At 44.5% G+C, this 18,307-nt stretch overlaps 1 protein-coding gene across 2 annotated transcripts in view; it reads right to left on the reverse strand.

Annotated features, from left to right (window-relative positions):
* Positions 1-18,307, reverse strand: part of atp2b1b (ATPase plasma membrane Ca2+ transporting 1b) — a 41,728-nt gene that overhangs the window by 3,168 nt on the left and 20,253 nt on the right. For both annotated transcript variants that reach the window (XM_021598786.3, XM_090231140.1), the window contains exons 3-17: positions 15,809-16,006; positions 11,512-11,769; positions 11,193-11,318; positions 9,210-9,446; positions 8,160-8,186; positions 4,996-5,145; positions 4,626-4,840; positions 4,282-4,524; positions 3,750-3,991; positions 3,227-3,464; positions 2,814-2,993; positions 2,644-2,731; positions 2,428-2,534; positions 2,104-2,295; positions 1,712-1,925 (exon numbers count right to left, since the gene is read on the reverse strand). In XM_021598786.3, coding sequence (XP_021454461.1) covers positions 1,712-1,925; positions 2,104-2,295; positions 2,428-2,534; positions 2,644-2,731; positions 2,814-2,993; positions 3,227-3,464; positions 3,750-3,991; positions 4,282-4,524; positions 4,626-4,840; positions 4,996-5,145; positions 8,160-8,186; positions 9,210-9,446; positions 11,193-11,318; positions 11,512-11,769; positions 15,809-16,006 — 2,715 coding nt within the window. The remainder of the gene's footprint in view (positions 1-1,711; positions 1,926-2,103; positions 2,296-2,427; positions 2,535-2,643; positions 2,732-2,813; positions 2,994-3,226; positions 3,465-3,749; positions 3,992-4,281; positions 4,525-4,625; positions 4,841-4,995; positions 5,146-8,159; positions 8,187-9,209; positions 9,447-11,192; positions 11,319-11,511; positions 11,770-15,808; positions 16,007-18,307) is intronic.

The raw sequence follows: 18,307 nt of genomic DNA on the forward strand, positions 1-18,307 counted from the left end.
AGATGATTTTGTACGTTTGCCCACTGACAAAGAAATTATCAGTCTATAATTTTAATGGTAGGTTTATTTGAACAGTGAGAGACAGAATAATAAAAAAAAAAATCAAAAATGTTATAAATTGATTTGCATTTTAATGAGGGAAATAAGTATTTGACCCCGTCGTCTCAATCAGAAAGATTTCTGTCTCCCAGGTGTCTTTTATACAGGTAATGAGCTGAGATTAGAAGCATACTCTTAAAGGGAATGCTCCTAATCTCAGTTTGTTACCTGTATAAAAAGACATCTGTCCACAGAAGCAATCAATCAAACAGATTCCAAACTCTCCACCATGGCCAAGACCAAAGAGCTCTCGAAGGATGTCAGGGACAAGATTGTAGACCTACACAAAGCTGGAATGGGCTACAAGACCATCGCCAAGCAGCTTGGTGAGAAGGTGACAACAGTTGGTGCGATTATTCGCAAATGGAAGAAACACAAAATAACTGTCAATCTCCCTCGGCCTGGGGCTCGATGCAAGATCTCACCTCGTGGAGTTGCAATGATCATGAGAACGGTGAGGAATCATCCCAGAACTACACGGGGGGACCTTGTCAATGATCTCAAGGCAGCTGGGACCATAGTCACCAAGTAAACAATTGGTAACACACTACGCCGTGAAGGACTGAAATCCTGCAGCGCCCGCAAGTTCCCCCTGCTCAAGAAAGCACATATACATGCCCGCCTGAAGCTTGCCAATGAACATCTGAATGATTCAGAGGACAACTGGGTGAAAGTGTTGTGGTCAGATGAGACCAAAATGGAGCTCTTTGGCATCAACTCAACTCGCCGTGTTTGGAGGAGGAGGAATGCTGCCTATGACCCCAAGAACATCATCCCCACCGGCAAACATGGAGGTGGAAACATTATGCTTTGGCAGTGTTTTTCTGCTAAGGGGACAGGACAACTTCACCGCATCAAAGGGACGATGGACGGGGACATGTACCGTCAAATCTTGGGTGAGAACCTCTTGAAAATAGGTCGTGGATGGGTATTCCAGCATGACAATGACCCAAAACACACGGCCAAGGCAACAAAGGAGTGGCTCAAGAAGAAGCACATTAAGGTCCTGGAGTGGCCTAGCCAGTCTACAGACCTTAATCCCATAGAAAATCTGTGGAGGGAGCTGAAGGTTCGAGTTGCCAAACGTCAGCCTCGAAACCTTAATGACTTGGAGAAGATCTGCAAAGAGGAGTGGGACAAAATCCCTCCTGAGATGTGTGCAAACCTGGTGGCCAACTACAAGAAACGTCTGACCTCTGTGATTGCCAACAAGGGTTTTGCCACCAAGTACTAAGTCATGTTTTGCAGAGGGGTCAAATACTTTATTTCCCTCATTAAAATGTAAATCCATTTATAACATTTTTGTTGTTATTCTGTCTCTCACTGTTCAAATAAACTTACCATTACATTTATAGACAGATCATTTCTTTGTCAGTGGGCAAACGTACAAAATTAGCAGAGGATCAAATACTTTTTTCCCTCACTGTAGGTGCAGTGCATACTGACAAGGCCCACTGGAGACCAGCAATACGGATCACGTAATACAATACATTTGCTTTCATAACTTTATCAAGAACAAAGTTGGAGGGAAAGAGGGGGAAAAAGTACATGAACTTTATTGTCAATGTCCAATTGCCACGACTAATTGAATTGACCCCCAGGCGGTACTCACCGGCGAACAGCAGAGTGAAGATGATGGTGAGCTGGTAGACAGCGTGGCCCAAGATGTTCTTCATCATGGTTCGAGAGATGAGGGGCTTGTTGCGGCCGTACGGCTTCCTCAGCAGGAGAGATTCAGTTGGGGGCTCAGTGGCCAGGGCCAGCGAGGCAAAGGTGTCCATGATCAGGTTCACCCACAGCATCTGGACAGCTTTGAGAGGAGAGTCCTGAGGGGAGATGTAGTTTGAGTTGTGTATAGCTCTCCACTTTTCAAAGACAGTTGTAACTTGTAGAGTAGATAATAAAAACTCCCTATAGGCAGTTAGACTCTCTCTGTTCCTCAACTTTACAAGCAGAAAGGTAAGATGGGAAGGATGGACATGGCAGAAATAGAGAGTGTCTCACCTGTGTGATGCAGGCTCCGGTGAAGGCCACAATGACAGCCACCACATTAACCGTCAGCTGGAACTGGAGAAACTTTGAGATGCTATCGTAGACGTTCCGTCCCCACATCACCGCCTTGACGATGCTGCTGAAGTTGTCATCTGTCAGGATGATGTCTGAGGCCTCTTTGGCCACATCCGTGCCTGCAATGCCCTGTGGGCACATCATGTCACAGCGTATTAGTCACAGCACCAAAAGTATCCGTCTGGTTGAATGAGAGAGAGAACCTACTCATATAATATTGATGGGACATAACATGTGCCAGATCTTGGAGTATAATAATACCATGGCAAATCCAACATCAGCTTTCTTCAAGGCAGGGCCGTCATTAGTACCATCTCCTGTTACAGCAACAACTTGTCTTGGTTCTTGTACAGTGCTATCCATTATACCTGTGAACAAAGGCAAGCATCATCCCTTTAGATAATATGTGAGACCTAAAAATGTATCTGTAACTTTCCAAAAATAGTGATGAATGGAAGAAAAAAAACACAAACATACCTTTCACTAAGGTATGTTTGTCAGTGGGTGAGGATCTTGCAAGCACACGGAGTTTGGGCCAAATCTTATCAATGCGCTCCTGCTCAATCTGGAAGTAGACATTCCTTGGGTTACTCTACCATCCCATTTTATTTTACAGAAACAGTTCTATTTTGTGAGAGGAATATTACCTCTCCCAGTTCATTTCTAATTCGTCGGTTGAACTCTTTGCCGTCTATACAGAGGAAGTCATCTCCGGGCTGCAGTATGCCACACTTGCTAGCGATGGCCCGAGCCGTGTTGATGTTGTCCCCTGTGACCATGCGCACCGTGATGCCAGCGCGCTGACACCTCTTAATGGCGTCAGGGACCTAGGGTGGAAGAAGAATACCTTACTGTCCATTTTTTCTCTTCAGATTAAGGAAATGTGTGTTTTGCTTATAATCCAACGCCCCAGAGACACACTCACAAACACCTGCTTTCCTTTTTAGGGTGATTATACATGTACACTGTTGAGGGTTATAGCAACACAAACATTTACCTTCTTCAATTAATTAGACCTTTGCAACAAGGACCTTTGTTTGGGCTCCAATGGCCCTTTTACCTCTGGCCGTACGGGGTCCTCGATGCCCACCACACACAAACAGGTGAGGCCGGTGAGGATGTCAGTTTCGTTTTCCCAGTCAGGCTCGCCGTCGGCAGGGGGGAAGTCCCTGTAGGCCAGGCAGATGGTCCTGAGGCCCTCGGAGGCCATGGGCTCGATCACCTTCTTCACCACGTCATCTCTGTCCCTGGACTTAAAGACCTTAGCCTCCCCATTGGCTGTCATGATCTTACAACACCTGTGTTGAGATAAAGAGGGAATTTATTTTAGGTTTATATTTATATTAGGTTTATATTAAGTTTATATACCTTATATTAGGTTTATATTTATAGACTGTATATATTAGGTTTATATTGATATTAAGTTTATATATGGTATATATTAGGTTTATATTTATATACTGTATATATTAGGTTTATATTTCTATTAAGTTTATATTTCTATTAGGTTTCTAATATTGCTGACAAATAATACTGAGCAAGTTAATTTGCACGAAAGGGAAAAACAGAAAGTCCCGGCCTACTTCTTCAGGAGGATCTCTGATGCTCCTTTGCTGAACATGCGGTAGCTCCCATCTGCGTTCTTTAGCACCGTGCTCATGGACTTCCTGACTGAGTTGAAGGTGTAGACCTTGAAGAGCTTCTCCTCTGGGACCTCATTGCGGATGGTCATATAGTCCCGTCTCAGATCCAAGGCAAAGCCCAGCAAGGCACATTCAGTCTTGTTGCCCACTTGGCGCGGCAGCCCGCCCTCCTTCTCAGGAGACTGAGACAAACCATTTACACATTAAGGTCAGTTCCAAACTTCAAATCAACTAACATAAATTCAATTCTTTACAAATATTTCCCATTGATATCAATGCATGATCGAAATGAAAGTCTAAGTACCCAGATCTCAAGAGGATTTGGCTCTGGCTTGAAATCCCTGACCTGGCACTCAATGTATTTAAACAGATGTCAATAAAAGATTGCCAAGAAAATAGCTTTATTGCATATCTTTTTGTGTTCTGTTTGCCAGAGTTGAAAATCTCAACAGAGTGAAATATTTTCACTTACCATGATCTTGGAAGTGTAAGCACAGTTGACTCCGATGCCCATAATGAGCAGGTCCAAGACTTTGCCTGGGATGAGGTCAGGCTCAGGAACCACCCTGTAGTGCCTGTCTCCCAGATAAGCCTGGACCACGGTCATCCTGTTCATGGTTAATGTCCCCGTTTTGTCAGAGCAGATGGCTGTGGCGTTGCCCATGGTTTCACAGGCATCCAGGTGCCTCACCAGGTTGTTGTCTTTCATCATTTTCTGAAGAAGAGAGGAGGCTATTATTTGTGATCTGGCAATGGGTTTCTCAATAACTCCTGTCTGAATTATACATACTGTGTTAACATGGTAGTGATACCTACTTTGACAGAGTAGGCCAATGAGATGGTGACGGCCAAGGGGAGACCTTCGGGCACGGCCACCACTAGCACAGTTACACCTATGATGAAGAACTTGACACAGAACTGTATGTAGATGGGTGTGCAGTCCGCGACCCATGGTAGGCCCTGGATCCAGAAAGTGTCCACCATAAACAGAGTTATCAGGATGATCACTGTCAATCCCGACATGAACAGGCCTGGACAGGTGAAAGGATAGGAGTGAACACAATGAAAGAGGAAAATATCTTTAATGATGACAAACTGAGACAATCTGCTGTGGAAATCAAACGCACTTTCAGAATTCAAAATTTTGCTTGGTTGAAATAGAGGGCTTCCCTTGTGATGGTCTTACCTGCTTTGCCGATCTGCACCGCTAATTTGGTCAACTTCCCCTGGAGCACAGACTTTTCCTTCTTTGGTAGGTTGGCTTTCTTCTTCTCCTCTCCTCCATCGTCACTGTTTAGGGGCTGCATCTCCACACCTGCACCACCCTTAGACTTACCTGAGGGAGACGAGAGGATGGGTTCAAATGACATTAAGTTGAAATAGAGACATTTTGGGAAACATCGGGTTCACATCTAATTCACAACATTGGCCCATCAAAATGAATTTCCTCAGAGATGACAAGAGTGTAACTATACTCCCAGAATAACTATACTCTGTAACTATACACACTGAGTAACTATGCTCTCTGAGTAACTAACTATACTCCATTAGTAACTAACTATACTCCAGAAGTGGATATATTCCAGAGTAACTAACTATACTTTCTGAGGAACTAACTATACACCCTAAGCAACTACACTCCCTGAGTAAATTACTATACTACCTGAATAATTAGACTCTGAGTAACTAACTATACTCCCTGAGTAACTAACAATAGTCCTTGAGTAACTATACTCCCTGGGTAATTGTACTCCCTGAGTGTAAGGAATAAAATAAGGAATAAGGCAGTAAAAACCAGGAGAAATCTACTTCTACAGTATCAAACTTGTCACGCCCTGACCTTAGAGAGCCTTTTTATGTCTCTATTTTGGTTTGGTCAGGGTGTGATTTGGGCTGGGCGTTCTATGTTATGATTTTCTATGTTTTCTATTTCTTTGTGTTTGGCCGGGTATGGTTCCTCAATCAGGGACAGCTGTCTATCGTTGTCTCTGATTGGGAAGCCTTTTTCCCTGTTGGTTTTGTGGGAAGTTGTCTTTGTTAGTGGTACTATTAGCCCTTGTAAGCGGCACGGTCGTTTTTGTTATTTTTGTTGGTGACATTATCAAATAAAAAGAAAATGTACGCTCACCACGCTGCACCTTGGTCTCATTCCGACGATGGCTGTGACAGAACTTCCCACCACCAAAGGACCAAGCAGCGTGGTGAAAGGGACTCCTGGACATGGGAGGAGATCCTGGACAGTAAAGGACCCTGGAGGCAGGCTGGGGAGTATCGCTGTCCAAAGGAGGAGATGACTGCAGCGAAGGAGGAGCGGCGGCGATATGAGGAGGCTAACCATCGAAGCAGGCATGAGAGGCAGCCCCCCCAAAATTTGGGGGGGCACAAGGGGAGATTGGCGGAGTCGGGTTATAGACCTGAGCCAACTCCCCGTGCTTACAGCGGGGAGCAAGTGACCAGGCAAGCACCGTGTTATGCGAGAAAACGCACAGTGTCTCCGGTGCCACTCAAGAATGGGCATCCAGCCAGGGCGGATTGTGCCAACTCAGAGCTCTTGGTCTCCGGTGTGCCATTTCGGCCCAGGGTATCCTGCGCCGGCTCTGCACACTGTGTCTCCGGTGCGCTGTGACTGCTCAGTGCGTCCTATGCCTGCCCTCCGCCCGTGCCGGGCTAAAGTGGGCATTCAGCCAAAAGGAGAGGTGCACGTGTTAAGCACCAGATCTCCAGTGCTCCTCCACAGCCTGGTTCATCCTGTGCCTGCTCCCAGAACCAGGCCTCCTGTATGCCTTCCCAGCCTGGAGGGCCCTGTGGCAGCACCACGCACCAGGCTGACTATACGTCTCCTCCCATCAGTGATGATCCACAGTCCGGGACCCGCAACGAGGGTCCCCAGTCCGGGGCCCGCAGCGAGGGTCCCCAGTCCGGGGCCCGCAGCGAGGGTCCCCAGTCCGGGGCCCGCAGCGAGGGTCCCCAGTCCGGGGCCCGCAACGAGGGTCCCCAGTCCGGGGCCCGCAATGAGGGTCCCCAGTCCGGGGCCCGCAATGAGGGTCCCCAGTTCGGGGCCCGCAACGAGGGTCCCCACACCAGAGGCGCCACCGCAGATAGATGCCCACTCAGATCCTCCCCTATAGGTTCAGGTTTTGCGGCCGGAGTCCACACCTTTGGGGTCTCAGTCTCTATTTTGGCTTGGTCAGGGTGTGATTTGGGGTGGGCGTTCTATGTTCTGATTTTCTATGTTTTCTATTTCTTTGTGTTTGGCCTGGTATGGTTCTCAATCAGGGACAGCTGTCTATCGTTGTCTCTGATTGAGAATCATACTTTGGCAGCTTTTTCCCTGTTGGTTTTGTGGGAAGTTGTCTTTGTTAGGGGTACTATTAGCCCTTGTAAGCTTCACGGTCGTTTTTGTTATTTTTGTTTTTGTTGGTGACATTATCAAATAAAATGTACGCTGACCACTCTGCACCTTGGTCTACTTCTCATGACGACCGCGACAATACTGTAACATTCCCTTCAGTTCTCTCTTTATTTTTTCCAGATACATTAGAAAAAAAGTCAAATTAGCAAACATGAGCACCTCTTAATACAATAATTGTAAGAAGAATTGTTGATGCATCCAATTAACAAATAATTAAATGGGGGAAATAAAATAGTACAATGGTGTGTAAGGATTCATAGTTGGATGGCAGGAGTTGTTGATACTGCATGGAAACGGATAGGGGGTGCTATTCTATGTAATACACCGCAGTGACACTATGGTGTTTGGCTCGCAGTCTTTAATCCTAGTCTGGGGATTATTGCTCTTTCTTGGCTGAGATTCTCTACAAGCCAATCCAACCGCCAACATCCCAAAACATGCCCACGTTCTGTAAATGTACAAACACACACGCACTAGAACCCTAAATACTCAACACGTTAGTAAGTGAAGTAAAGGGACCTTGTTCATCCAGGCAAATGTGTGAGTGAGCGTGTGGGTGTAAGTGTTTAAGTGTGCTGATCCGAAAACAGTACAGGTTGTTAGCTAAAGGAAGAAAAGCAGAGGGGGAAAGCAGCTGCTGAGATTAAGAGCTGTAATCTCCTTGGTCCTAATCACCATGAGCGGAGTCAAGAGCACCTGCTGCTCAGACCACAGGGACACACACATTACCATATGCCCTCAGGGAAACACAGGGCCGCACCGGCAGCGAGGCCTAGCTCAGACTTTACCCACCTCACGCAGACCAGATCATACAGAGTCTAAATAAACACACAAACCAAACTATACAGTACTCAATATAAACACACCATGCTCGTGAAGTGCACACAAATAAAAACTAGCAGCTTCAATATAGATATAACACACAATAACAAACCTACCTTTCTTGTTTTTCTCATCTTTCTTATCTGTGGAGAGAAAGAAACCACTGCACTTAAAAACGTATCCATTTACACATCAGCAAAGAGCTTCTCACATTTGCAGAGTGGCAAAACCCTTCTAGTTGTAATGTGTTCCATTGGATGTGAGTTTTATTGACGGCTAGCCCTTATACATCGCATTGGAAACTAAGAGGTGTAAATGCTCTGACATGCATTTCTGTCTCAACTCCCTAATAGTGTACTCCCTCACTATGACAATCCCCTGATCAATGATACTGGGATTACAGACTTAAACACAACGCTCCTCTAACACTCTTGGCAGGAAGCTAAGGACCAGGTTGTTTAATTCACAGGCAGTAACTGTTTTTAGCCGGGGTGTGACAGGAGAGAGGTTCATGGTCCAACTGACCCAACTGCAGCCAGTTAACTGATATGTTAACCAGCTGAGATCTTAAATCTGCATCTTCTATAGTGCTCCCACATGCTGTGATTAACATGCACCACAATTCAGCTATAGAAACTGTTTGTGTAGTGTGGTGTAAAGTGGGAACTTTGTTATTCATAGTGTTTTAATCATTGGCCCAGCATCTGAGTGGAAGTATTGAATGTGCATGTCACTCACACACCATAGGCAGACATCTTAACATTGAAGATAGCTTCACATTTTCAGGCATTTTAATAGATGACCCAAAGCCAAAAACGTAATTTTACTATCTCTCTTGAATGATTGATTGACCACTTCAGTTAATAAAGGGAGAATAACCCTGTCTGCCATCACCTCTATGGAAGCAGATAGCTTTATGTCATGCCACTGGAACAATGTAGCAAGTGTATGCCTTATAGGATAAATGATAGCATAATCGAATATCTTACAACACTTGTTGGACAGAGTTTCTCAAAACAATTCCATTTTATGTTTACTCCTATGGCGAGTCTCAATAAAAAGCAAGTGGGTCTATTCGTAACAGTTATTACAATGGCAGAGGTGAGAGGTTTGTTTGACACATTTAGTGACAGATGGCTATGAAAGAACAATCCAGTTCAACATACTTTTCTTGTCCAGTTTGTCTTTCTTGTCCTTCTTTTCTTTCTTCTCTTTCTTTTTCCTCTCATTCTCTTTCTTCTTCTCCTCTTTCTCCCTCTTTTTCCTTTCCTTCTCCGCCTTTTCATCCTCATCGTCATCTTCGTCTTCCTCGGCTCCAAGTAGTGTGTAAATGATGCCGGTCTGGGAGTTGACACCTACTGCTGTGATCAATATCTTCCCAGAACCCTCCATGACGTGGGTACCTGACGAAATAAAAGACAGACATGCGACAGACATGATCACATGAACCTTAACAATGGAATCTCTCCAACTAAAATGGGATGGTACATTTTCAGACTTTTATTGCATGTTTGAGAAAAGTGAAGAGGGGCATCTGTTAAATATGTAATAAATATGTAATTAAACTTGTATGGCCTAACAGTATCTATGGAGGAATAGAGAGCGTGCTGTTTCAAGTAGCTGTTGACTCCTAAGAGCTCTTAAGAAGAGTGATTGACAGTAATAGGAAAAGGCTATAACGTCTGATGCACCAAACAGATATTTAATTTCATCATGTATTAAAATTAGGTTAAGATTAGGGTTACGAGGTAGGGTAAGTGTTAGGGTCAGGGCTAAGGGTTTGGTTAAGGGACAGTTTGAAGTTTTGGCTAGTCAGTTTAAGCGTCAGCTGTGTCCTAGCCTCTCTCACAACAATAATATAATAATATATACCAGGCCATGGTATATTTTGGTCATGATAGACAGGGCATGAGTAGTAAATGTTGTTATTCTCTACTTGAGTAGGGATGGGAAATCAAATGGTCCATTCCATCACCTAAATCCCCATTCATTCACTTTTTTTTGGGGTGCCTGCCAGTGCCACAGCAACTATAGTATTTCAAGGGAGAAAAACAAGTGCCTCAATCTATTATCATCTCTTAGTAGTAGTCTACAAACAAGGAGACCCATGTGGTCGTGTTGTGCAGTGGCAGTCAAGCCTTCAAGCTACAATCCATGAGGACGTTTGATTAAAGTGACGCTCCAAAAGGTCTTGTATCATTTCAGCCAGTATGATATGTTGCGAATTGCATGGGGCTATGGCCCATGACGTGAACATGCAAAACCGGCGAGGTAGAAGAGCCCTTCTCAAATGGAACAGTAATCTGTTGTCAACAAGGCAGGATGATGCATCGTTCAGAAACCAGAAAATATATGTTTGAATTTTCAAACTACTTTTCATTTTCAAAATCAATCATGTTTGCATTTGAAAACACAGAATCCTACACATTACTCCACGTGCTTCAAACTACGTAGCCTTTGTTTTGAGCCAACTTCGCCGTTAGCCAGAACGAGGGCACCTGGCTCACGCCCGGGAGGCAACTCAGTTCCAAAACAAATGCAATCAACGCTAACCCGCTTCACCCGGGACGTGCCCGGGGAATTAACAGAACTCCCTCATTAATTAAAACAATTACAAAGCGACACCCCACCTCTGTTTCTTTAAAAAGGACTGACCATCCGTGATATTATAATTGTTTTTTAAATTTTATTTAACCTTTATTTAACTAGGCAAGTCAGTTAAAGAACAAATTCTTATTTACAATGACGGCCTACTCCGGCCATACCCGGACGATGCTGGGCCAATTGTGCGCCACCCTATGGGACTCCCAATCACGGCCGGATGTGATACAGCATGGATATCAAAATGACATTTTTAACCATGTTTAAAGGCTATACAGAGTTTGTTTTATGTTGTTGATAAACATTGTAGTAAAACTAGCTTTAGATGGGGTACAACAGTTGAACAAAGCTCATGAGGCATTTATAAAGTTATTTTTTCAAGAATCAATATCTCTCACTAATAAGTTTTTTTAAAAGTACGTATCAACTAAGGATTTTAGCTTGAAAGGGGAGTGATACCACTGGGCGTTATACAGTCTGATCCATATTGGATTTGTAACTAGACATCAGCCATATTATATGAAGAGAGGAAGGCTCATCATCATTACCTGACAGCAGCATGGGATCGTTATCCAATGTCTTCTTGACATGGTCAGATTCACCGGTTAGAGAGCTTTCATCGATTTTCAAATCATTTCCCTGGATTAGCACACCATCAGCAGGAAGAAGGTCACCTGGAAAAACATACACATACACCAGACTGTTCAGCTGGGTGAGTTAGCTCATTTACCCCAGATTCAGACAGAGTAGAGGAAAAAAGTAGGATTGCTCTTTGGTTTTAGGGCACACACACATACTGTATGCAAGCTAGCACACGGACACACACACAAATAAACACAGAACGGCATTTTTCTTTCAGGACCATACCGTATTTCACTTGTGCAACATCGCCGACTACTATCTCAGCCACGTGGATCTGGATGACTTGGCCTCCGCGGACCACCGTGAACTTCTGCTCCTGTTCAATACGGCTCTGCAGCCCGCGGAACTGCTTCTCTTTACTCCAGTCATTGAACGCTGTCACCAGGACCACACAGACGACAGACAGGAGGATGGCTGCACCCTCAATCCAGCCCGTGTCTGCCTCCCCCTCATCCTCCACTCCTCCCGCTGCCTTCCCACAATCTGAAAGAAAAGGACAGTTGTCACTATCTGGACGTGCTACAAAGGACAGAAGTACATTGCATTCCCTCCAGAATTGTGTTTTATACCTCAGGCCTAACCCTAAATTGAGGACAAGTAGCTCATTCATTCTGATGACATTGACAATTTTGTCTTTGGTAGCATGGCCATTACCCAAAGGATCCCACAGAAAGTATCCTACAATGATTATAAAACAGGAAGTACACTGTCTTGATCCCAGGAAGTACACTGCGACCGACTACTGCCACTGAAGTCCTTTGTGGAATGGGATTATGGATTGATTGAAGTGTATCAGTTTCAGAGTGAACCCCTTTATGATTAGATAATAGGCAGGATACTCACAATTTGTACCAAGCAGTATCTCTTTCTATCAACAAAGTCAGAGACTTGTGACGATCCCCAGGAAGACACAGAAACAAAGTGCCGTCTGAAATTAGATCTGCTTGTTTTGGTCTGCAATGAAATACTAACTATCCGTCCAATAACCAATTACCAGCAACTGCACAAACCAGACGCATGTATGGCTGCATGCATGAAGTTTACAGTTGCAAATTAGCAACAATCAAATCTTTTGGTATTTGATTGAGTAAATATGAATCACCTGGTGATTAAACCATTAGAGCATGTATTCCCAAACTGGGGTACCCCCAGGGGTACGCGCAATGCCGTGGGGGGTACGCCAAATAAAAATGTGATTCACATTTTCAAACAGTACATTTATATTTTCCAACGGGGCTACACATTTGGGTGATGTTTCTTTCTCGCCTGAGTAGCCTAGTTTCACTGGCAGAAATGAAATGAAACCATCTAGTGTTCAGCAAAATAATAACACAATGTCAAATACAACTAGCCTAATCAAATAATTAACATCCAATCACATTAACTGTTACTCTGTCTCGGTAAACCTTCACTCTTGCGCAGACATTTAGAAACAAAACATGACCATTTGAAAAATAAGCCACAGGAGTTTATTGAGCTAGAATAAAGACTACTTTCGAGAAGTAAGACATGTGTAAAAGCAACAGATACCATTAATAAGAAGGGGCTAGATGCTGAGTGTAACGAATGTCGTCGGGAGAAGGAGAAGAGGACCAAGGTGCAGCGTGGTAAGTATTCTCCGGAGTGAAGGGTGACTCTGGCGACTCCGGACAGACGGGCGGCTCTGGCGGCTCCGGACAGACGGGCGGCTCTGGCGGCTCCGGACAGGAGGGGAGACATACAGGCGGCCTCCTCCTTGGCCGAGGCACCGGATGCGCTGGGGTGTGGAGGCGCACTGGAGGTCTCGAGCAACGAGCCTGCACAACCTGTCCTGGCTGGATACCCCGGCAAGTGCGGAGAGTTGGAACAGGCCGCACTGGGCTGTGCTGGCGAACCGGGGACACCGTGCGTAGGGCTGGTGCAGTATAACCCGGGCCAAGGAGACGCACTGGAGACCAGATGCGCTGAGCTGGCATCATCCCTCCTGGCTCGATGCCCACTCTAGCCCGGCCGATTCGAGGAGCAGCGATGTAGCGCACCGGGCTATGCGTGTGCACTGGGGACACCGTGCGCTTCACCGCATAACACGGTGCCTGCCCGTTCACTCTCTCGCCATGGTAAGCACAGGGAGTTGGCTCAGGTCTCCTACCTGACTCCGTCAATCAAAAAAAGTTCTGGGGCTGCCTCTCGTGCACGTTACCTCGAGCCAATTCCTCGTAGTGTTGCCGCGCCGCTCTAGCTGCCTCCAGCTCCTCTTTCGGACGGCGATACTCTCCCGGCTGTGCCCAGGGTCCGTTGCCGTCCAATATTTCCTCCCATGTCCAGGAGTCCATTACACGCTGATTGGTCCTTTGGTGGTGGGTAGTTTTGTAACGAATGTTGTCGGGAGAAGGAGAAGAGGACCAAGATGCAGCGTGGTAAGCATTCATAATACGTTTAATAAATACGAACACTTGAACAAAAACAACAAATGAACAGTTCTGCAAGGTGCAATACACAAAACAGAAAACAACTACCCACAAAAAACCTTGTTGGGCAAGAGCTTCCTGAGTATGGTTCTCAATCAGAGACAAGGGACAGACAGCTGTCCCTGATTGAGAACCATACCCGGCCAAAATCAACGACATACAAAAACATAGAAAAAGGAACATAGAATGCCCACCCTAGTCACACCCTGGCCTAACCAACATAGAGAATAAAAGCCTCTCTATGGCCAGGGCGTGACACTGAGCTACCGAGTGGCTAGGACAGGCAAGCCCCATACTATTGTGGAGGACTTACTTCTTCTTGCTGCCGCGGATATGGCTGGGACAATGCTGAGGGAAAGGCCCAAAAAACTATACAGACAATGTCTTCATCAAACAACACTGTTTCACAATGCATCAATGACATGACAGGAGATGTTTCGAAAAACAACTACTCCTTCACATACAAGCCAGTGAAGTATATGCGTTACAGCTGGATGAGTCAACAGACGTGGCGGGCCTGGCACAGCTCCTGGTATACAGCTCCTGGTATATGTCCGTTACGTTTATGGTGGGTCAATTAAGGAAGACATCCTCTTCCGCAAACCACTGGAAACCAGGACAACATGAGAGGATATTTGGACAGCTTTGTGATATCAAATGGACTTTGGTGGTCAGGATGTGTTGGTATCTGTACTGATGGCGCAAAAGCCATGACAGGGAGACATAGTGGAGTGGTAACGTGAGTGCAAGCAGTTGCTCCCGACGCCACTTGGGTACAATGCAACATCCACCGAGAGGCTCTTGCTGCCAAGGGAATGCCTGACAGTTTGAAATACATTTTGGACACTACAATTGTATTAAAGCAAGGCCTTTGAACTCTTGTGTATTTTCTGCACTATGCAATGATATGTGCAGCGACCATGTAATGCTTTTACAACATACAGAAGTGCTTTGGTTATCAAGGGGCAAAGTATTGACACGTTTTTTTAAATTGAGAGACAAGCTTAAAGTTTTCTTTACTGACCATAATTTTCACTTGTCTGAACGCTTGCATGATGACGAGTTTCTCACACTACTGGCCTATCTGGGGATGTTTTTTCTCTGAATGATCTGAATCTAGGATTACAGGGACTCTCCGCAACTATATTCAATGTGCGGGACAAAATTGAGGCTATGAAGTTGGAGCTCCTCTCTGTCTGCATTAACTGACAACACACATGTCTTTCCATAATTGTATTTTTTCTGTGTGGAAATGAACTCAAGCTTACGAACAATGTCAAATGTAATAGAGCGAAGCACCTGAGTGGGTTGGGTGTGCAATTACCCAGGTACTTTCCCGAAACAGATGACATTAACAACTGGATTCGTTATCCCTTTCATGCCCTGCCTCCAGTCCACTTACCGATATCTGAACAAGAGACCCTCATCGAAATTGCAACAAGCAGTTCTGTGAAAATGTAATTTAATCAGAAGCCACTGCCAGATTTCTGGATAGGGCTGCGCTCAGAGTTTCTTGCCTTGGCAAATCACGCTGTTAAGACACTGATGCCCATTGCAACCACGTACCTATGTGAGAGTGGATTCTCGGCCCTCACTAGCATGAAAACTAAACAGGCACAGGCTGTGTGTGGAAGATTATTTAAGACAGACTCTCTACAATACAATCCAACATTGCAGAGTTATGTGCATCCTTTCAAGCACACCCTTCTCATTAACCTGTGTTGAGTTATTTACAATTTTCAATTAACAAATAAGGTTTCATATGTGAGATGGCTAAATAAAGAGCATAATTATTGATTATTATTACATTATTATTTGTGCCCTGGTCCTATAAGAGCTCTTTGTCACTTCCCATGAGCCGGGTTGTGACAAAAACTCACACTCATTCTTATGTTTAATAAATGTATAGCGTGTGTGTGGCGGGCTTACAATGATGGCAAAAAACAACATTTGAGAGTGCGCTGACCCAGGTGCTAGAGGGGGTTCGCAGCTGGATGTTGAATGTTTGAAGGGGTACAAGTTTGGGAAGCACTGCATTAGAGGACATGGTATTTCAAATAAGAATAGATACTTACTTTCTCTTTCGGCATCTGGAGGTCTATAAAAAGAAAGGCCTAATGAAATGATGGCTGCCACTTCTAGGATAATTAGTGTCACATCTTGCAACGCTTCCCACACTAACTGAAGAAATGTTTTTGGCTTTTTTGGAGGTATAACGTTCTGTCCAAACTCCTCTTTCCTTCTGGCGATGTCGTCAGCATGCCCTCCTAACCCTAGAGACGAAGGAGGGAAAGGAATTATTAACAACTGTATGGCATTTTGTATTGTCTAGAATTCATATAGTATCAGATACAGGATCTTAATCTGAACCATCATAATGCTGCAGCAACAGGAAAGGTGAATTATTATGTGAAATATTATTGATGGACATTTTCGTAGGGACAAAACAAACTTCAGAAGCCTTTTTAAACCTCCTGCATTGCAGGAAAGATCTGCAACAGGATGATAATCTGTACATGCATCCCAAAATGAATAGAAGAATAGTGTTACTCTCCCCCTGGTTGAACTCTCATTTCTGAGCAAAGTAATGCAGACTTGTCTGTTTGAACTTTTCATTATGTTCACACACTGAACAGCAGAAACAGAACCTGTCAAGAACGGTTAGAGTTGTTTGTTTTTGGAGGCTTTCTAACCTGAAGCTTTAGACCTTTGTGGTGGCTCTGCATGGGCTGTGTTTGTGACTAAACCTGACAAAGGTCGGAGGACCATGAACACGACCCATGGAATGTTACATCACAAGGGTCTTTAGAACAGGCTAGGCAAATCAATGCCATTCAAAGCCCTCATCTGCCCTCAAACAACATGCTAGACTCAACAATATGTTAAATAGCACTGGCATGTGGAAAAAGACCAGTCAAAATACTTGCAGTAAGATGGATCTTTTTTTACATTGTCCATGACGGCAATACTATGCGGATACTGTGCAGATACCATGCAGATACCAACAGTCAGTATGGGATCCTGTTCAATGATGCACCTGTAACCTGCAATATTCCAATATCTTTGGTAAGATGTTGGTTATTTTGCAGACAGAAAGTGTCACACCAAAACCTTTTTGATGGACACATGTATTCTTGCTGAAAGGTGCTTCATAATGCAACCAGATCTGAGATTGTATTGGCTGTACTTTTCTTTACATTTAATTTAAATTATGACAAAGACATACATTTCCATTAGGTGATTCTGCCTCTGCCCCTCTGATACAGAAAGCAAACTGATCTAATCTCTGAGCCAAATGGACAGGCAAAAGAAGTCACACAACAAACTCGGTTTACTCCTCTTATACTGTATTCTCGTTAGATTTTTATAGAGATCTCTAGTGCTTCAATGACGATAACAAAATAAAAGGGACAAGAGACGGCAGCCTTGTCTATTAACATAGTATACCTAAAGGTAGTAAGTAATGGTCAGTGACACCAATGTGGTGTGTGTGTGAAACAAAGACATCTGTAGTTTTTCAATCATGCCATGTCAGATTTAGCAATGCAAAATAATAAGCATTGCTGCTTGTGGGCACACAATTTCAACCAGCTAGTGAGGAGAGATGATCTGCACAAAACTTCAACCATCTAGTGAGGAGAGATAGTCTGCAACCCTTTGCCTTGATGACAGCTTTGCACACTTGGCATTTCCTCAACCAGCTTCATGATGTAGTCACCTGGAATGCATTTCACTTAACAGTTGTGCCTTCTTCAAAGTTCATTTGTGGAATTTCTTTCCTTCTTAATGCGTTTGAGCCAATCAGTTTTGTGGTGACAAGGTAAAAGACCAAGTCCATATTATGGCAAGAATAGCTCAAATAAGCAAAGAGAAATGACACTCCATCATTACTTTAAGACATGAAGGTCAGTCAATATGGAACATTTCAAGAAATTGCAGCCCAAATAAATGCTTCACAGAGTGCAAGTAACAGACACATCTGAACATCAACTGTTCAGAGGAGACTGTGAATCAGGCCTTCATGGTCGAATTGCTGCAAAGAATCCACTACTAAAGGACACCAATGAAAAGAGGAGACTTGATTGGGCCAAGAAACACGAGCAATGGACAATAGAGTCCAAATTGGAGATTTTTGTTTCCAACCGCTGTGTCTTTGTGAGACGTAGTGTGGTTGAAAGGATGATCTCCGCATGTACATTTCCCACCGTAAAACAAGGAGGAGGAAGTGCTGTGGGGTGTTTTGCTGGTGACACTGTCTGCAATTTATTTAGAATTCAAGGCACACTTAACCACCATGGCTACCAAAGCATTCTGCAGTGATACACCATCCCATCTGGCTTGGGCTTAGTGGGACAGTCATTTGTTTTTCAACAGGTCATTGACCCAACACACCTCCAGGCTGTGTATGGGCTATTTTACCAAGAAGGAGAGTGATGGAATGCGGCATCAGATGACCTGGCCTCCACAATTCCCCGACTTCGACCCAATTGAGATGGTTTGGGATGAGTCGGACTGCATAGTGAAGGAAATGCAGCCAACAAGCGCTCAGCATATGTGGGAACCCCTTCAAGACT

Source organism: Oncorhynchus mykiss, chromosome 4 (assembly GCF_057628025.1).
Source record: "Oncorhynchus mykiss isolate SJ-2025 chromosome 4, ASM5762802v1, whole genome shotgun sequence".
Classification (NCBI taxonomy): domain Eukaryota; kingdom Metazoa; phylum Chordata; class Actinopteri; order Salmoniformes; family Salmonidae; genus Oncorhynchus; species Oncorhynchus mykiss.